The sequence below is a fragment of the Schistocerca piceifrons genome, chromosome 4 (assembly GCF_021461385.2).
Source record: "Schistocerca piceifrons isolate TAMUIC-IGC-003096 chromosome 4, iqSchPice1.1, whole genome shotgun sequence".
Classification (NCBI taxonomy): Eukaryota; Metazoa; Arthropoda; class Insecta; order Orthoptera; family Acrididae; genus Schistocerca; species Schistocerca piceifrons.
This window is the reverse complement of record NC_060141.1, coordinates 519,168,187-519,188,337: the sequence shown is the minus strand read 5'-3', so window position 1 is coordinate 519,188,337 and position 20,151 is coordinate 519,168,187. Positions and strand designations below refer to the sequence as shown.

Below are 20,151 nucleotides of genomic sequence, written 5' to 3'. Positions count from 1 at the left end.
AAGAAAAACAAAAAATATATTCACTTTGGGGATATGATAAATAAAAGAATTTAATAATGAGGCACAAATAGTATTCACCGTCTGTGTTAAATCTTTTGACAGATTAATCAGAATTAAATTCTGGTCAATATTACAAGAAAATGAAATCGCTGCGCAACATTGGATGCGGGGCATAAAAAGCTTATACAGTGAAACAATGTTGCAGTATTTTCTCCAGTTTTATTCAATGCAAAATATGAGTAGAAAAGACAAAAATAATGGCATTCCGAGCAAAATAGCAGGTGCGTTCAAAAATAGTGACAGAAAACAAAATAATCGAGCGAGTAAGTCATTTTAGTTACAAGGCTGTGACATATCTACTGATCATGATAAAGATGTGAAGAATAAAACGGCAAAATTTCAAGGTGTCTATACAATAACAAAAAGAACATTATACAAAATGACAACTAAAGAAACGCAATCGAAATTCTTCAAAACACTAGCTGTTGAATAACAAACAAGAAAGACATTAATAGAAAATTGACTTCAGAAATGAAATTTCTCAGGCCAAATCAAAAAAACTAAGATATCAGAAATGAGCTTAAAATATTTGCAGCAACAGAGAAAGCCGACACGTACAAGCAGAAATGAGAGGATGATATAAACAGAATGCAAGAAGGCAGATATGCTAAAAAAAGTTTTGCTATATACCCAAGGGGTAAGGGACATAGGTCGACCTATACTATGTGATTAAAAGTATCCGGACACTCGCAAAAACATACGTTTTTCATATTAGATGCATTGTGCAACCACTTGCTGCCAGGTACTACGTATCAGCGACCTCAGTAGTCATGGGACGCTCCGCGGAACTCACGGTCTTCCAACGTGGTCAGGTGTTTGGCTGTCACTTGTGTCATACGTCTGTACGCGAGATTTACACACTCCTAAACATCCCTAGGTCCACTGATTCCGATGTGATAGTGAATTGGAAATGTGAAGGGACACGTACAGCACAAAAGCGTACAGGCCGACCTCGTCTAATGACTGACAGAGACCGCCGACAGTTGAAGAGGGTCGTAATGTGTAATAGGTAGACATCTATCCAGACCATCACACAGCAATTCTAAACTGCATCAGGATCCACTGCAAGTACTATGAAAGTTAGGCGGAAGGTGAGAAAACGGATATCATGGTCGAGCTGCTGCTCATAAGCCACACATCACGCTGGTAAATGCCAAACGACGCCTCGTAAAAACTGGACTACTGAACAGTGGAAAAACGTTGTGTGGGGTGACGAATTACGGTACAGAATGTGGCGATCCGATGGCGGGGTGTGGGTATGGCGAATGCCCGGTGAACGTCATCTGCCAGCGTGTGTAATGCCAACAGTAAAATTCGGAGGCGGTCGTGTTATGGTGTGGTCGTGTTTTTCATGGAGGGGGCTTGCACCCCTCGTTGTTTTGCGTCTGCAGAGGATTACATTGCTGTTTTAAGCACCTTCTTTCTTCCCACTGTTGAAGTGCAATTCGTTAATGGACTGACCTGCACAGAGTCCTGACCTGAACCTTATAAAACACCTTTGGGATGTTTGGAACGCCGACTTCGTGCCAGGCCTCACCGACCGACATCGATACCTCTCCTCAGTGCAGCACTCCCTGAAGAACGGGCTGCCATTCCCCAAGAAACCTTCCAGCACCTGATTGAACGTATGCTTGCGAGAGTGGAAGCAGTCATCAAGGCTAAGGGTGGGCCAGCACCATATTGAATTCCAGCATTGCCGATGGAGGGCGCTACGACCTTGTAAGTCATCTTCAGCCAGGTGTCCGTATAGTTTTGATCACATAGTGTATGAAACTACGGAGCTAAGAAGCTGAAAGCGGAACTGGCTCCTCGAACCTAATCCATGAATGTGGATTACTATGATGATGATGTGATGATAATGATGAAGCTTCATGACCAGTCAAATAACATAAAAACCCTTGAGAAGGTAGACCGTGCTTCAGTTTGAATAGGACAACAACACGAATTTCTTGCAAGTGTAATAAGGAAGCTAACGAGATTTGAGTTGCAGACAATTCATTCTGCAGGGGCAAAGGCTTGAGTTTCAATAAAGCGTGGGACCCAGCGCTCAGATTACTTGAATCACGTCGGAAAACATGTCAATGATCTCTCTATTCTCAGACAAATGCCTGTTAAGCGTGTTTTTTTGGCGAAATGTATAGGTATTACAATGCTACATTTTCTTTACTCGTAGGCTGTTTACGATTTGGCTTAGCTGTTTTTAGGGTTTTGTAACAGTGTAGATATAATCGGAACACTTACAGGATCACTTTGTTGTCTGCCGGTCTATGTGACTGTTCGATTGTTAAAAACCCTTTTTCGCAGGAACTTGTAGACGTACCAAGTTGAAATTTATGTCACATACTGAGGTCTATGGTCTCTTGGAGACGAAAAACGTTGAAGCTTCTCAGTCTATGCATTAAAAAGATACGGCTACTTACTTCACATATTTTAATACTCGTAAACTCACTCATTAAAACCTATAGGTTACTTCCCGTTGGCCTACATCATAAAATTTGGCAAGAAGGAAGGTTTAACAGTATGAGCAAAGCAAAAAATCCGGAAATTGTTAATTTGTAATTATATTACCGAAAATATTTATTATGTCATTTGGTATCCGATGCCAGACTTGAAATTAAAACAACAAGCAGTTCTGAATTCAGGCTGACTGCGTCGCAATGGAAAAAGTCAAACATCGGGCAAGGATTGACTTTATTGTTCATAAGCCGCGTTTCAGAATTTATCCATTATCAGATATCCAAGAGCGATTAGTCATGTTGATAAGGCGTTTCCAGTTGTATGTGAAACAAACTTCCGCAGACTAGTTGGCTATCAGCGGCAGCGAAATCGGTCTGCAGTCACCTTCAAATGCCGGCTCTCTGAATTTCCTCAACAGTGTTCCCCGAAAAGAACGTCGCCTTCCCTGCACGAATTCCCGTTGCAATTCCCGAAGCATCTCCGTAATACTAGAGTGTTGCTCTAATAGCCCGCCTCTGAATAGCTTCGATGTCTTCCTATAATCCGACCTGGTCGAGCAGGACTCAATAACAAGTCCCATCTCCTTGATTTCCTACCGTTTCGCAGTTCCTTCAGTTCCTACTGTTCATAAACAATAAATTATGGTCAGAGCCTACATCTTCTCTTGGAAATGTCTTACACTTTAAACTCCGGTTCTGAAATCTCTGTTTCACCATTATATAATCAACCGAAAACTTCCAGTGTCTCCAGTTCTCTTCCATGTATATAGCCTTCTTTCATGAATCTTAAACCGAGTTATTTTATGTACAGTAGTTAGAGGAGAACGCAGCTGTATTCGTAGATTACACTGTAAGAAATACTGTAGCCAGAAACAAATTTTTTAGAAATAATAATAATAATAAGTCGAACACTTCATTCTTGGTCTTCCTCTCTTATTTTTTTCTCTTTTGATCTTGTACACATCCGGCCGCCGTGGCCGAAAGGTTCTAGGCGCTTCAGTCCGGAACCGCGCTGCTGCTAAGGTCGCAGGTTCGAATCCTGCCTCGAGCATGGATGTGTGTGATGTCCTTAGGTTAGTTAGGTTTAAGTAGTTCTAAGTCTAGGGGACTTACGACCTCAGATGTTAAGCCCCATAGGGCTTAGAGTCATTCGAACCATTTTTGATCATGTACACATTGTTATTACCCGTTTTTCATATAGCTTAACCCAATTTTTCGCAGAATTTCGAAGATCTCGCACTATTTGACATCGTCGAACGCTTTTTCCAGGCCGACAAATCCAACGAACGTGTCTTGATTTTTGTTTAGTCTAGCTACCATTATCCTATAAACAAGTGCGAATTAATTTTTCAGTTTGAAATTAACCTCAATTATAAATGGACACTGTATGTAATGGGGCCATCTATAAAGTGTGAGACTGAAGTAAGAGAACGAATGGTTTTTTTTTAAATCGAGAATAGTATCTTTAAAACCACATTATAAAGGAAAGCATAACAAACAAGTCCGCAGCTCGTGGTCGTGCGGTAGCGTTCTCGCTTCCCACGCACGGGTTGCCGGGTTCGATTCCCGGCGGGGGTCATGGATTTTCTCTGCTTCGTGATGACTGGGTGTTGTGTGCTGTCCTTAGGTTAGTTAGGTTTAAGTAGTTCTAACTTCTAGGGGACTGATGACCATAGATGTTAAGTCCCATAGTGCTCAGAGCCATTTGAACCATAACAAAGAAAACACATCAATAAAATAAACATTATTTTTTATTTTGATGTTATCGTAACAATTCACATCATAATTGGCTGTAGCTATGCTTCATTTACTTAAGACTGTTTTACATAGAAGCGCAGCACATGAATGAAAATCCACGTTATGTGCAGAGATACGTTGGATACACATCTGAAACCCAAGAACTCTTAGGAGAACAAGCTTTTGTGTGGTTGAAGCATGTGATACCCCTAGCATCTAGGTTGTACTCGTAAACGTATTATACTTAGTTCGTTTTTTGGTTCTCTAGAACGGACTTCTCGATTCCTTGAAGTTCGCGATTCTGTGCCTCACTATCACACTATCCACGTAACAGTAAATTGTATGGAGTATTAAATTCTTATCTTCAGCAGTACTACTTGATGCTATCCGAGCAGCTTTAAAAGCCGGTGGTTGCCGCATGAGTTGACCACGCACTGTGAAAGATAGAAAATTGAATTCGCTTTCCATAGTGAAATTTTCACTCTCCAGTCTGCACCGCAGTGAGGCTTCGTGACACATTAAAACATCTTGCCCTGCCAGAATTCGAACCTGCAAGGTTGTCCTACCCGTGCAGGATTATTACCAACTTCAGTCAAATTTCACCGTCGAATTGGTAAGGGGGCACTTTGGTGTAGATTCTGAAAGAGTAGTTTCAGCTTAAGCGATAAAATTTATTATTAATTCTAGAACTAATAAATGAATTTGTACACACCAGTATAGTCACCCAAGTTGTATGGGCAAAGGGTTGGTGATTTCAAATAACGTACAAATGCTTTATTTAACAGTCACAATCGCAGTGCTATTGCCGGTTAGACATGAAGGTGTCTCCTGCTACCATTCCACAGGTTTCGCTAAAAAGCTGTCGAAGACAGTCTGTTTTTTAATAATAAGGCGTCTGTCTTACAATGAAATAGTAATACTGAAATCCGTAATAGCAGTTGACCGAACGTTGTGAGTTTGACTAACGAATAAAGATATTTATACCAAGATAGCTGGTAACACATTCTCTGTAGATGATCATATTTCTCCCCCCCCCCCCCCCACAAAAAAAACCCTCCGTGAACTACGAACCTTGCCTAGGTGGGGTGGCATGTGCGCCTCAACTGTATAAATATTCACACCGTAGGTGCGAACACAACGAATGGGTAATTGTGGAAAGGCCAGACTAACCCCTGGTTCCCCAAGAGGAGAAGCAGTCTTGCCAACAGTTTCAGGGGCAACACTCTAAATGATTAACTGATCTGACCTTGTAACATCACCTGCGAACGGATGAAAGCAAGAGGCAACTACAGCCGTTACTTTGCCGAGTGCATGCAGCTCTACTGCATGGTTAAATGAGAACTGCATCTTCTTGGGCAAAATATTCTGGAAGTGAAGTAGTCCCCCTTTCGGATCGCTGGTCGGGGACTACTCAGGAAGATGTCGTCATCAGGAAAAACGAAACTGGTATTCCACGGATCGCAGCGTGGAATTTTAGATTCATTAATCGGATAGGTAAGTTAGAAAATTTAAGAAGCGAAAAGGATAGGTTGAAGTTAGATATAGTGGGAATTAATGAAGTTCGGTGACAGATTGAACAGGATTTCCAATCAGGTGAGTACAGGGTTAAAAATACAAAATCAGATAGGGGTAATTCAGGAGTACGTCTAATAACGAATAATAAAATAGGATTGCGGGTAAGCGTCCATGAACTGTTAAGTGAGCAGATTATCGTTGTCAAGACGGACGAATCCGACAGCCACGACAGTAGTACAAGTTCATATATGCCAAGTAACCCCGCAGACGATGAAGAGACAGAGAGCATGTGTGATGAGATAAAAGTAGTTATTCGGATAGTTAAGTAAGAGGAAAATTTATTATGGATTCGATAGTAGGAAAGGAAAAGAAGGAAAAATAATAAGAGAATATGGAATGGTGGAAGGGAATGAAACAGGAAGCCGCATGGTAGTATTTTCCGCAGAGCATAAGTTAATCATCTCTAACACTTGGTTTAATTACACTGTAGGAAACAATGTAACCAGCCACATGTTTCTTTTAGAAACGATTTTATTGATCCTTTACTAGTTTCAGCCTGTGCTCATCGTCAGATGGTAGCGTTGATATCTTGGCAAGTTTTATAGTTGTGTCCTAAAATTTTTATCTGTCACCTATCATTTCTTTCACCTCCGACAATGTTTGTTGACAGGCAAAATGCCAAGTACCATCAGGGTTCGGAGTCCACTTAATCTGTTGGTCTTGCTCTAACTGGCTTGGTGAGTCAGCTCAAAGGTCGAAGGAAGGGAACGCCATACAACTTCCAACAGAAAGATGCCTTTTAAAACATTGTGGTGTTCAATGTAACATTCGGCTTGATGACAGCTTTACTTTTTGCATAACTCTAAAATTAATTTGTAAAATTAAACGACGTCAGTATTTTCATTAGAAATTTGTTTCAAAAAGTTTGATCCTCTTGTGTTTTCATAACCATTTTTAATATTAAGTTTTAGCGAAATCCTAAGGGGTTATGTTGATGCGAATACAAAGTATCCATGATCAAATTCTTTTTATATAGATACATCTTTTAATTAAATATTGGTTTTTTCTTGTATAAGAAGTGAAAGAGTGAAATCCGTTGCCAAAACCTCCTTAGTAAGACGCAGCTGGAAACAAACGAGATTCGACAACTTTTACGAGAACAACAAACTGTTACCGGTCCGTTCTCGAGAGCTGCCGACACGAACCGATCCCCACAACGTGAAAAGGGAATTGTTCTTCTCGGATTTGGTACTCGAATACTCGCCGTCAGAGCTCGACGGTACCGAGAACATGTTGGGTCCGACAGCTCTTGAGTTTCGGTTCACAAACTGCGCAACACTACAGCATGATCCAGTTCGCAAGCAGGTACAGGCGCATAAGAGTACGACAGCCCCTAAGACAGCCAGAGGGATGTTTGGAAAAAAAATATGACGTACTATCTTTGGACTTCAAGTTATTGACTGATTTTGTTGTTGACTTTTTTATTTTAACGGCACAGTCGCACGAGCATTTCACAATGCCGTAACCATTTTCCCACCAGGCATTGATCATCTTCAGAGTGTCAATAGATAAAAACTTACATTGCTTTAATATTATTAATTATTGCTAGTTTCCAATAACTTCATTGTTTAATGTGTCCACATCACGATATGCCCATGAACCACCTATCTCATCATGCCCCCTACCGTTCAGGGAAGCAGCGAACATATGCTTTTTGAAGAGTAGAATGACAGAGCGAGCCAATAATAAGAAGGTACTGAATCGAATTAGGGAAAACAGTCATTTATGGCAAAATTTGACTAAAAGGAGGGATCAGTTGATAGGAGACACCCCGAGGCATAAAGGAATCAGTTTGGTCGTCGACAGAAATGTGATGGGAAAAACTGTGAAATGAGACAAGGGGATAAATGCCGTAGGCAGGTTCAGTTGGATGTAGGTTCCAGTGCTATTCCGATGCGAAGAGGCTTGAACACAGTAGACTGGCGTCCAGAGTTGCATGAAACCAATCTTCGAACTGAAGAACACAAGGGTCATAATCTGATGTAGGTGGCTACACGGTAATTTTTATAGATTCTGTAATGAACATTTGTTTCCTTTAGAGTTGCTCCCTACCAAAACTATTCAAAAAATGTTCAAATGTGTGTGAGATCTTATGGGACTTAACTGCTAAGGTCATCAGTCCCTAAGCTTACAACTACTTAACCTAAATTATCCTAAGAACAAACACACACACATCCATGGCCGAGGGAGGACTCGAACCTCCGCCAGGATCAGCCGCGCAGTGCACGACTGCAGCGCCCCAGACCGCTCGGCTAATCCCACGTGACCAAAACTATTCTTTAGTTTTAATACAATAGATAAATGAAGTAGTAAATGGTGGCGTAGGCGTTAGTATTAGTAGCAGCAGTAGAGAAAGAAACATAAATGAACATGTGAGAGAGAAACTGGGAGCCGCGACTTCTCTTTATTTCATTTTTATTTGTTTGTTTTACATATCATTAGAACCGCACTTCATCCAGTGTCAGTCCGCTGCGTATTCAGTATCCCTACAAAATATAAATTGCATTTTATAAGCAATAAAAATTAGTTTATGGTATAATTTCAGCGCTTTTAAGTATCCAAATCAGTTACTTCCGATGCAAGTACTGTTTACATTCAGAAACATTAAAAAATCTACATTACTATTGCTGTTTTTGTAATCCATAGTAAGATATTCATCACGATCAAACGCAAGAGTTTTTTGTTATTATCGATAAGTGCGACAGTTGTTTATGGATATAGAAATATGGTATACCGGGTGATCAAAAAGTCAGTATAAATTTGAAAACTTAATAAACTGGAGTCCCACAGGAGCGAGAAGCGTTGTACCGTCTAGAACCTGAGTGAGAATATACAGGGTGATCAAAAAGTCAGTATAAATTTGAAAACTGAATAAATCACGGAATAATGTAGATAGAGAGGTAAAAATTGACACACATGCTTGAAATGACATGGGAATTTATTAGAACAAAAAAAACTATTGTTAGACGCGTGAAAGATCTCTTGCGCGCGTCGTTTGGTGATGATCGTGTGCTCAGCCGCCACTTTCGTCATACTTGGGCTCCCAGGTCCCCAGGTTACCTGAAGACGCAAGTGTATCGTGATCGACCGACATCTCTAGGGATGGTGAAAGACAACATCCGACGCCAATGCCTCACCATAACTCCGGACGTGCTTTACAGTGCTGTTCACAACATTATTTCTCGACTACAGCTATTGTCGAGGAATGATGGTGGACATATTGAGCATTTCCTGTAAAGTACATCATCTTTGCTTTGTCTTACTTTGTTATGCTAATTATTGCTATTCTGATCAGATGAAACGCCATCTGTCTGATATTTTAAGAACTTTTGTATTTTTTTGGTTCTAATAAAACCCCATGTCATTCCAAGCATGTGTGTCAATTTGTACCTCTCTATCTACATTATTCCGTGATTTATTCTGTTTTCAAATTTATACTGGCTTTTTGATCACCCTGTATATCCTCACTCAGGTTCTAGACGGTACAACGCTTCTCGTTCCTGTGGGACTTCAGTAAGACGCTGATTTCGTAGCAAACGTAGCGATCCAAATGAGGCAACGCCCGGTAAGTATGCAACACAAACAACGTATAAGTAACGTGGTTACGACCTAAAGTGGCCAAAGCTACCAGGAAAACTACCATACTTGTGATACCCTACGGTAGTATTACAACTCTAGATTCCTGTCTTTATCTGTTGACCGTCTCAGATGAACATTGTCTCGCTGAAGCTGATTACGGCACTGTGGTATAAAATATTACAGAGATCAAGGGACGGTGGAAAATTTACCAGCCACCGTGATCCGCTTAGTGCACAGTGGTCGGACGCAGCTGGGTTCGCTCAAGAGCCGTGAGCAGCCATCGCTCGCTAGGAGCGGTGCGTAAAGCGCGCAGCGCCCCGGCTACATACCGCCAGGTCCGCGGCCGCCATGGCGCCGCCCCAGTCTCCGCGAATCTTCCGCCTCCCCTGCCACCACCGCCGCTGCCAGCCTACTGGTGACCGGGAGGCCTCAGGACGGGGGCGCGCGCCGCTGCGGCCACCGCGCATGCGCGGGCGTCGCTCCGAGGGGTGGCGGCGACGGCGGCGGCGGCAGCGGCGGTCACTCCAGGCCCCGAGATAACGACGCGGCGCACCCACGCTTTGGGGCACGATCCGCGTGCGTCCGCGGAGGCCCACCTCTCCAAACGGCGGAAGGGCAGGAGCACAGTCAGCAGCGGCAGTTCACGAGACAAGGGAGAAAAGTTCCTGGTCTTGCTCTTGGGGTCTATTTATTCTGTACTGTCGTGAGACATACCCACGACAGAATATTCGATACTCGATACTAGGCAAAATTGCGTATGAACGTCTGACACTTGCTCCTGAGCAATGTGCACGCTAGTGTCTGTCGACAAATGAATGTTGCGACAGGTGAAGAAATGGACACTGTACACAGAGGTAACAAAAGTCATGTGATACCTCCCAATAATGTGTCTGACCTCTTTTAGCCCAGCGTAGTGCAGTAACTCGACGTGGCATGGACTGAACAAGTCGTTGCAAGTCCCCTGCAGAAATAGTGAGCCATGCTGCCTCTATAACCGTCCATAATCGCAAAAGTGTTGGGGAGCCAGTGTGGTGTCACCGTCAGACACCACACTTGCTAGGTGGTAGCCTTTAAATCAGCCGCCGCCCGTCAGTATACGTCAGACCGGCGTGTCGCCACTATCAGTCATTGCAGAGCGAGTGCCGCCACACGGCAGGTCTAGTCTAGAGAGACTCCCTAGCACTCTCCCCAGTTGTTCAGCTGACTTTGCTAGCGATGGTTCACTGTCTACATACGCTCTCATTTGCAGAGACGACAGTTTAGAATAGCCTTCAGCTACGTCATTTGCTACGACCTAGCAAGGCGCCGTATTCAGTTACTATACGAAATATCTTCAAGAATGTATTCTGAACAGATAATATTGTGAATCATGTACCGTCAAGAGCGACGTTCATCATTAATGGATTAAAGTTAAGTATCAAACTAATTACGTCCCGCCGGCCGGAGTGGCCGTGCGGTTCTAGGCGCTACAGTCTGGAGCCGACCGACTGCTACGGTCGCAGGTTCGAATCCTGCTTCGGGCATGGATGTGTGTGGTGTCCTTACGTTAGTTACGTTTAATTAGTTCTAAGTTCTAGGAGACTGATGACCTCAGAAGTTAAGTCGCATAGTGCACAGAGCCAATTGCATCCGCTTTCTGAATACTCATTCCTTCTCATGTTCCAGACCTCACGTCAGTATAGTTCTTCACTCCTCACGCCAACCTGAGTGAGCTAAAACGCGTGCATTTCGGCCTCCACTCGTTACACGGTGTTGGCTCTTCTGCTAACACAAAAGCAAGATTTTGAGCACGGACTAACATCTCGATTACCTCACGTAAATGTTCGATGGGATTCATGCCGGACGATCTCGCTGCCCAAATCATTCGCTCGAACTGTCCAGAGTCGTCCGAATCGCGAACAACTGATGCCCGGTGACATGGCGCATTTACATCCATAAAAATTCCACCGCAAATGATTGCATATGGTCTGCAAGCAGCCGAACGTAACGATTACCAGTCAATGATCTGTTCAGCTGGACCAAAGGACCCAGTCCATTCCATTTAACCACAACCCACACCTTTATGGAGCCACCGCCAGCTTGCACAGTGCCTTGTTGACGACTTCGGCCGCACTCAAACCCTATCATCAGCTGAAATCTGGACTCATCTGATCAGGCCACGGTTTTCTAGTCGTCTAGTTCAAATGGCTCTGAGCACTATGGGACTTAACATCTGAGGTCATCAGTCCCCTAGAAATTAGAACTGCTTAAACATAACTAACCTAAGGACTCTATAACACTAACGTCCTTCTGCTACTGCTATACCATACCCTCGAAGCTGGAGGCAGGTTGTGAAATAAAACTTATTAAAGCAATTATGGTATAAAGCAACAGAGCAGTGTTACCCTCTGAGAGGAATTTTGTTATGTTGACCGTGTTGTACCTAACGGAGGTGGCTTATCGGAAATGAAAGTCAGAATTACGTAAATATTTGAACAGTAACAAACAAAATTTGGCCTATCTGAACTGTTTAACGTATAAAGAAAACGGTCGCCAGCCTAACTAGGCAAGAGAATGATTAACATTCTCGTTCAAGAAAATAGTTATTAGTAATTTTAACGGATAAACACAACCTATACTTTGTCACACGCGAGTGCAATGAACTCTGACACATACATATGTTTACGGTAAGATTGAAACCAACAGTTAGAGCAGCACAAACTATTTGCAAACATATAACAGATACCGAAACACTCTGTTACTTTCAGGACTTGTTCAAACTGAATGGTCTTTATATCATTACTATTAACATTCACTGCAGGATCATAAATTGTACATAGGTTAAGTCTCTCTCGGTTAAATACTTTACTATTTAAAATGAAAGTTAATTGGAATCCACAAACAGGTTGCTTCTCACTATCATTTGAATAAAGATATTATGTTTTTCCTAATTAGTGGTATTTCCGTTACTTGTTACCGAGCATTAACACAATAGACAAACTGTGGATCCTGTTATACTATTAATATGCACTTATAATACACAAGAGAGACAAACACTTAGCAAACATGAGTATATAACGTTTCACAACTGCAGTTTTCCACTTTTACTATCGTGAGACACAAAATTTATATGTAAGATACTGACTCATCCTCTGCGATTTACAACAGGCAGTAATGTGATCATTTACTAAGCAAAACTTTATAAGCCTCAGTCTTAAGAACTTTTAATTTGAAGTTGGCAACAACACATTAATAAGCAGTTTTACTAGGAAAATTATTTTCAGCAAGCATCATTAATTCACTCTCTTGCCACATTAACTTTAACTTTCTTTTTACTATGTTCAAGAGGCATCAATTAGCAAAACACTGGGCTTTAATGTTCTTTCAGTAAGGACACTCGGAAATCACTTTAGTTCAAACGGAGAGGAACCTGAGAGGTGTTATGATGAGGAGAAAAATCAAGGTAGGTACATAAATTCAGATATAAATTACGCCGGCCGGTGTGGCCGAGCGGTTCTAGGCGCTTTAGTCTGGAACCGCGCGACCGCTACGGTCGCAGGTTCGAATCCTGCCTCGGGCATGGATGTTTGTGATGTCCTTAGGTTAGTTAGGTTTAACTAGTTCTAAGTTCTAGGGGACTAATGACCTCAGCAGTTGAGTCCCATAATGCTCAGAGCCATTTGAACCATTTGAACACAGAAATTACAATTATATACAGTAAGTTTTGTTCCCTCCAAATGGGACAAAGAATTTAAATAACAGATACACTACATTGCATAGAATCAAATCATGACATCAAAGTTTTAACAAAGAAAGGAGTATACAGTTTTATGTTCAATCACACACATTTACAGAAGCTCAACGATGTAACATTAAACCAAAGCAAAAATCAAAATAAATCAGTAGAGTATTAGAGATATGGTGTTACAACTCCACACACATCCATGCCTGAGGCAGCATTTGAACCTGCGACGTAGCGGTCGTGCGGTTCCAGACTGAAGCTCCCTAGAACATCTCGGCCACACCGGCCGGCCAGTCGTCTAGTGCTCAACCGATAAGGTAGAGAGCCCATGAGAGTCGCTGCAGCCGATCTCGTACTGTTAGCATATGCTGTCGTGTTGGTCGTCTGCTGCCATAGCCCATTAACGCCAAATTTCGCCGCACTGTTCTAACGGATACCTTCGTCGTACGTTCCACATTGATTTCCGCGGTAATTTCATGCAATGTTGCTTGTCTGTTAGCACTGAAAACTCTACGCAAACGCCGCTGCTCTTGTGGTGGCCTTCGGCGACTGCGTTGTCAATGGTGAGAGGTGATGCCTGAAATTTGACATCCTCGCTACAGTCTTGACACTGTGGATCTCGGACCACTGAGTACCCAAACGATTTCCTTTTGTCTCCAACTACCATTCTCCTGTCAAGCATCATAATCACATCGTGGAGCATTTCCCATGAATCATCTGAGCGCAACTGACAGCTCCGCCAATAAACTGCCCTTTTATACCTTTTGTACGCGATACTACCGCTATCTGTATATGTGAATGTCGCAATCCCATGGCTTTTGTCACATCAATGTAGTTATATACACTATCTGATCAAAAGTATCCGGACATTATTATGTGGTGCGTTCACCCCTCTCCTTCCCGCGAGACTGCTACGGTCGCAGGTTCGAATCCTGCCTCGGGCATGGGTGTGTGTGATGTCCTTAGGTTAGTTAGGTTTAAGTAGTTCTAAGTTCTAGGGGACTTATGACCTAAGATGTTGAGTCCCATAGTGCTCAGAGCCATTTGAACCATTTTTTGAACCTCTCCTTCACGACAACTTCCAGCCAGTGTGGCCGAGCGGTTCTAGGCGCTTCAGTCTGGAACCGCGCGACCGCTCCGGTCGCAGGTTCGAATCCTGCCTCTGGCATGGATGTGTGTGATGTCCTTAGGTTAGTTAGGTTTAAGCAGTTCTAAGTTCTAGGGGACTGATGACCTCAGATGTTAAGTCCCATAGTGCTCAGAGCCATTTGAGCCATTTTTACGACAGCTTGCCGGCCTTTTTGGCCGAGCGGTTCTAGGCGCTTCTGTCCGCAACCGCGCTGCTGCTACGGTCGTAGGTTCGACTCCTGCCTCGGGCGCGGATGTGTGCGATGTCCTTACTTTACTTAGGTTTAAGTAGCTCTAAGTCTAGCGGACTGATGACCTCATATGTTAAGTCCCATAGTGCTTAGAGCCATTCGAATCATTTTACGACAGCTTGAAATAGTCGGCGAAACTTTCAGGTGTCTGGATGTCTATGAAGGAATTGCAACCCATTCTTCCTCAAGAGCCAAAACCAGAGAAGATAGTAATGTTGCTCACTAGGGTCTGAAGTGAAGTCGACATTCTACTTCATCCCAAAAGTGTTCCAGAGGGTTCAGATTGGGGCTCTGGGAATTCCATCTCAGGAATATTGCTGTCTGCCTCACAGATTATGCATTATATAACAGGTTGCACTGTCATGCTGATACAGCCTATCATAGTCTCCAAACTGTTCCTCTACTGTACATAGTACACTATGTTGTAAAATGTATTCGTATCCCTCCAGATTTGGGGTTTTGGTGTTCTCTTAAGCGCCAAACGGGGATCACGTCCTTACCAAGAGAAACATCCCAACACCGTTGCACGACCTCCTCCACACATCAGTGTTGGCACTACACATGATGGCAGGTAACGTTCTCCACGCACTCACCAAACCCAAAACCTCACATAGGACTGCCACAGGATACAGCGTGATTCGTCACTCCAAATCACCGTTTTCCAGTCATTCACTGTGCAGTGGCATCGCTCTTTACTTCGCCTCAAGCGTCACTTAGAGCTAGCTACCAAATTGTGTGGCTGCTCGATCATTCTAATCCATTCTTTTTAACTGTCTACGCACAGTCTTTGTGATAGCCGGACAGCTGGTAGCACTTTGGAACACACGAGTGATTCTTTCCTCTGATTTCACGCGGTTTTCTACAACCATACCGAGCAGTACTTGATGATCCTTGTACGTCAATAAATGAAGTCTACCTTTTCTTGGTTTAGCTGTCGTTGATCCTTCGTGCTTCAACTTCACCATCACCATCGGTGGACTCTGGCAGCTTTAGAAGGCTTGAAACATTCTTGATGGATTTGTTATTCCTGTGACATCCTATGAGCTAATCACAGTTTAAAGTGAGTGAAATCTTTTGACTAACCCATTCTGCTGTTATTTAAGTATGATAGGAGCTGAAAAGTTTGTGGGAAAATGTTGCACGGGACAATGGGGGCCATAACATGACGTCGGTTTTTTGTTGCTAGGTGGGGTCGCTTCAGAGATATGAAGGTCAACTTTGTTTTCTTAAAATGGGATGCTATAGTCTGGTACTTATTTTCTGATAGCGGCTGTCAAGACGAATCCAATGATGTGTAACAGTAAGGTCTTTCGAAGGTCAACGAAGGTCACAAAGGTGACATGAACGTCCATTTACAGAAGGTGTTCGAAGTGATGACCATTGGTATCAATCCAGTGCTGCAATCTTCTTATCATGGACTGGGTGGCATTCCTTATCACATCGGCACTTATCGAAGCACATGCTCTGACAAATCTCTGTCGCATATCTTCAAGTGTAGTTGGAACGTCTTTATAAACAATGTCTTTTACGAATCCCCACAAGAAAAAAATCCAGAGGCGCAAGTCTGGCGAACGAGCCGGCCACGACACATCTCCTCCGCGTCCAATCCAACGATTTGCGGATTGTCTCTGCAACTCATTTCTAGCCATCAGGGAAAAATGTGCCGGACACCCATCGTGTTGATACCACATTCTGTTCCTTGTTCCTAAAGATATTTCTTCCATTAACAGACCTAATGTTTCCTTCGATGAAAGAGGGGCCTATAATTCTGTCCTCTAGAATCTCACATCTTACATTCACCGACCACGGTTTTTGGTGTGCAACTTGCCGCAGCCAACATGGATTTTCAGTTGCCCAGTAACGCATGTTATGCAAATTAACATTTCCATGGTTCGTGAATGTAGCCTCGTCAGTAAATAAAATCAAATTAATAAATGTGTCATCCCTGTGAATCTGCCCATCGGCAGAATTCAGTGTGACGCATACAGTCCGTACCAGTTAATTCATGGTCGAGACAATTGTAGTACGGATGATATTTCTGGCGATGCAGAACACGAACACTACTACTCTGGCTCATTCCAGATTCCCTTGCGATTTGACGGATATGTTTCCGATGCGTTAAAGATCCAGTTTTTCTCAATTGATCATACACATATTTAAATGTACGACGTCTAGGGTGAGTACGTTGAGGATATCTTTCAACGTATAAGTCTCTAGTTCTCACTGAATTTCGTTGGCATTCTCTGTAAATGAGAAGCATATCGAATTGTTCTTCGAAGAAATACATCATTCACATTCGCTTGATTCGACGATACTAGTCTTACAGTTCATATTAGTGTTGTATTGCGAAACCGTCGAATTGTGTTTACATATCAATGGCACGTTTGATGGATATACCAGAGAGAATTGTCAGAACATGTGTTTCAATAAGGGCCGAAGTGGTGAGGAATACCTCTCAATCCATGATAAGAAGATTGCGGCATTGGATTGATACCAATGGTCATCACTTCGAACACCTTCTGTAAATGGACGTTCATGCCACCTTTGTGACCTTCGTTGACCTTCAAAAGACCTTACTGCAACACATCATTGGATTTGTCTCGATAGCCACTATCAGAAAATAAGTACCAAACTATAGCATCACATTAAAAAAAAAAAAAAGTTGATCTTCACATCACTGACGCGACCCCACCTAGCAACAAAAAACCAACGTCATATTATGGCCCCCGTTGTCCTTTGCAACATTTGTCCCACAAACTTTTCAGCTACTATCATACTTTAGGAGTTATTCTAGGTCGCAATAGTTACGGACTCTCCCTGTCTATTGGTCGATTCCACGTTACATAAGGTGTCTGCACACTTTTGATCAGATACTGTATGTGTCACATGCCACGGATATCGGATATCATGGTTACAATTATTTTTGATGTCAGATTTGGTATCATATTTCTGAATATAAAGTCCCATGCAGGATGCCTTTTGTACCATAACTTTTTGGATCGCAGCTTAGATGCGGCGAAAAATGCTTTTTCTACCTACTGGTGTATTCAAGAGCTATCAAAAATGCCTCGTTTTGATACGATTTATGGAACTGTAGTGTCGCAAAATATAACGTCGATATGAATTGAGCAACAAACTGAAACGCGGCAAGCTGTTCGGCTCATCTCCTTTCATTTACTTATGATAAATAATTCGACTGGATGGAAGATGGGTTAGACAGGCTCTGTCAATATAAAAATTTAGGTAGAATAATAAAATTACGATGATTGTACGTGGTGTCTTCATTTCCTGTTTTTTAACGATTTCTAAAAAAATTATCCTATTGCTGGCTATATTCACTGCTGGGTGAGTTTTAAAATTGAGCAGCGCTGCGGATCTGGGACACGAATTACAATTGGCAAGTGACACCCCTATGGGGTGAGAGAATATGGCGTCCGCAGAACTGTGAGTGGGGGAGCGACAGGTATAGCTGGCCTCATATTGTCTTTGGAATGTCACCTTGGCTAGCATCATACTAGCACCCAGCCTAATGCGCAGTTTATTGCACATATTCAGTTTCGACAGCTGAGATGAAAGCATTTCTCCTGGACGATGAGACGCTGCCAGCAGGAAGTAGGCGTTTAGACAACGTTAACAAGAGTGCATTCTGCTAATAAACATCTCTCGTCTTCCTAAAAATTGTGGAAAAACAGCTCTGACGCACTACAGGTCAGAAGACACCACAGAGATGGCAGCTAGCCTTGAGCACAGTTTTCTAGCTTTTCCGAGGGCCTGTGATGTGGGACTATTTGCTGCATGAGAGGGCACCGACTGGCGAAATTGTTATGACATCAGGAGGGTGTAACATGTCACACGACTTTTTTTTTTACGAAATTCGGCAGGAAATCGAGATTATTTGTTTTTTTTTTAATGGTGCCTCTTCTTCGATGTGTATTCTTTAAGAAAACAATCGAGCCTTTATTGGGCCAATATAACTTTAAAGAAGATTGACTGCCGAGATTCTTAGTGGGAATAAAGGTGCAGCCAGTTTTGTACTGACTAGAAAGAGATGACTTCGCCTCTGGACATGGAGCTGAACACATCGGTACTCTGCAGTCTGCACTCGCAAATGGAACAACAGGCTCTATCAGCACAGTGAGTCCAGCGTTCGAGTCCTAGGCAGAGTGATTCTAGTGTCGTACTTGATGGCCGACAGCCATGGTGTAACCATCCTACTCATAAAAAGCAAACGATAATAGTGAGCATAATTTGCAACTCCAGTATGTTAGAACCATCACGAACTACAAGTTCAGCTACATAATCGGTTTCCCTTTGTCACATTTGTCATCACATTCTCATTTGCATCGGTCTCTTCGGCTTTTTGCACAAACCATCACTGCAATTGATGTATAGGTAGGTAGAAATAAATTTCACAAAGTTAGATACACGATTATTACCTCATTTTGATACCCAGCGAGCAATTTTACTAACTGTTGTTCACTTTTATGATCCTCATAGGTAATGTTCTAGCCTTGTTATCATCGTGATTTCATGACTGATTTAGGTGCTTATCCATTCAAATGCTTTTAGTAATAAACAGTTGTTCACTTAAATCATGTCTTCGATTCGAGCAGGAATGCCTCCCTAATCGCATTTGATATTTTTCAATAATAAAGGGCTAATTCCCCACATTAATATCCACAGTTAGGGCGACGACTTTTCATAAATCATGTCTTCGATTCGAGCAGGAGTGCCTCCCTAATCGCATTTGATATTTTTCAATAATAAAGGGCTATCTTCTGGTAAACCTTCCGGGATGAAAGGTCGTGGTCCATGAAACTCTTCAGCTCCACGACCTTACATCCCTGAAGGTTTACCAGAAGATATGTCATCCGGTCGTGAAAGCTTTCATACTATGAATAAAGGGCTAATTCCCCACATTAATATCCACAGTTAGGGCGACGACTTTTCATACTGTCAATCAATCCGTTGCGTACATTTATTTCAGCATTGGGTCTCAAGAGCTCGTCTGTATCACGATTAGTTCTTATTCAGTTAAATTCATTCACACACACGCGAGGTTTCGCCACGTAAACCAGTATTCAACAAGTATCGTGATGTAACAGTGTTCCAATTAAGGTAATAGTTGTTTCTGAAAAACCTGAATCTTCTACAGCAAAAGAACTACAGGTCTTTGACGGTATTAGCACTAGTCATGTGTTTCAGTACCATATTCACAGATACTTTTAAAGTGCCTGAGGGGCTTGCCTATCTTGATTTTTCCAGACAAGGGCTTTCAAAAAATGGTTCAAATGGCTCTGAGCACTATGGGACTTAACATCTATGGTCATCAGTCCCCTAGAACGTAGAACTACTTAAACCTAACTAACCTAAGGACAGCACACAACACCCAGCCATCACGAGGCAGAGAAAATCCCTGACCCCACCGGGAATCGAACCCGGGCGTGGGAAGCGAGAACGCTACCGCACGACCACGAGATGCGGGCAAAAGGACTTTCAGATTGACCCAAAACAGCGATGTACTTTTACACTTTGTCTCGAAAATGAGGAAAATTGTAATGTACACTCCTGGAAATTGAAATAAGAACACCGTGAATTCATTGTCCCAGGAAGGGGAAACTTTATTGACACATCCGTTGCGTTG

At 42.6% G+C, this 20,151-nt stretch overlaps 1 protein-coding gene across 4 annotated transcripts in view; it reads right to left on the bottom strand.

The window, feature by feature from the left end:
• LOC124794680 (uncharacterized protein ZK1073.1) overlaps positions 1–20,151 on the bottom strand; it is a 611,492-nt gene that overhangs the window by 106,558 nt on the left and 484,783 nt on the right. Inside the window, exon 1 of one of the 4 annotated variants that reach the window (XM_047258225.1) lies at positions 9,737–9,772. The exons of the other annotated variants lie outside the window; for them this stretch is intronic. Coding sequence (XP_047114181.1) covers positions 9,737–9,757 — 21 coding nt within the window. The 5' untranslated portion in view covers positions 9,758–9,772. Of the gene's footprint in view, positions 1–9,736; positions 9,773–20,151 lie in introns of those variants that run through there. 4 annotated transcript variants of the gene reach the window in all.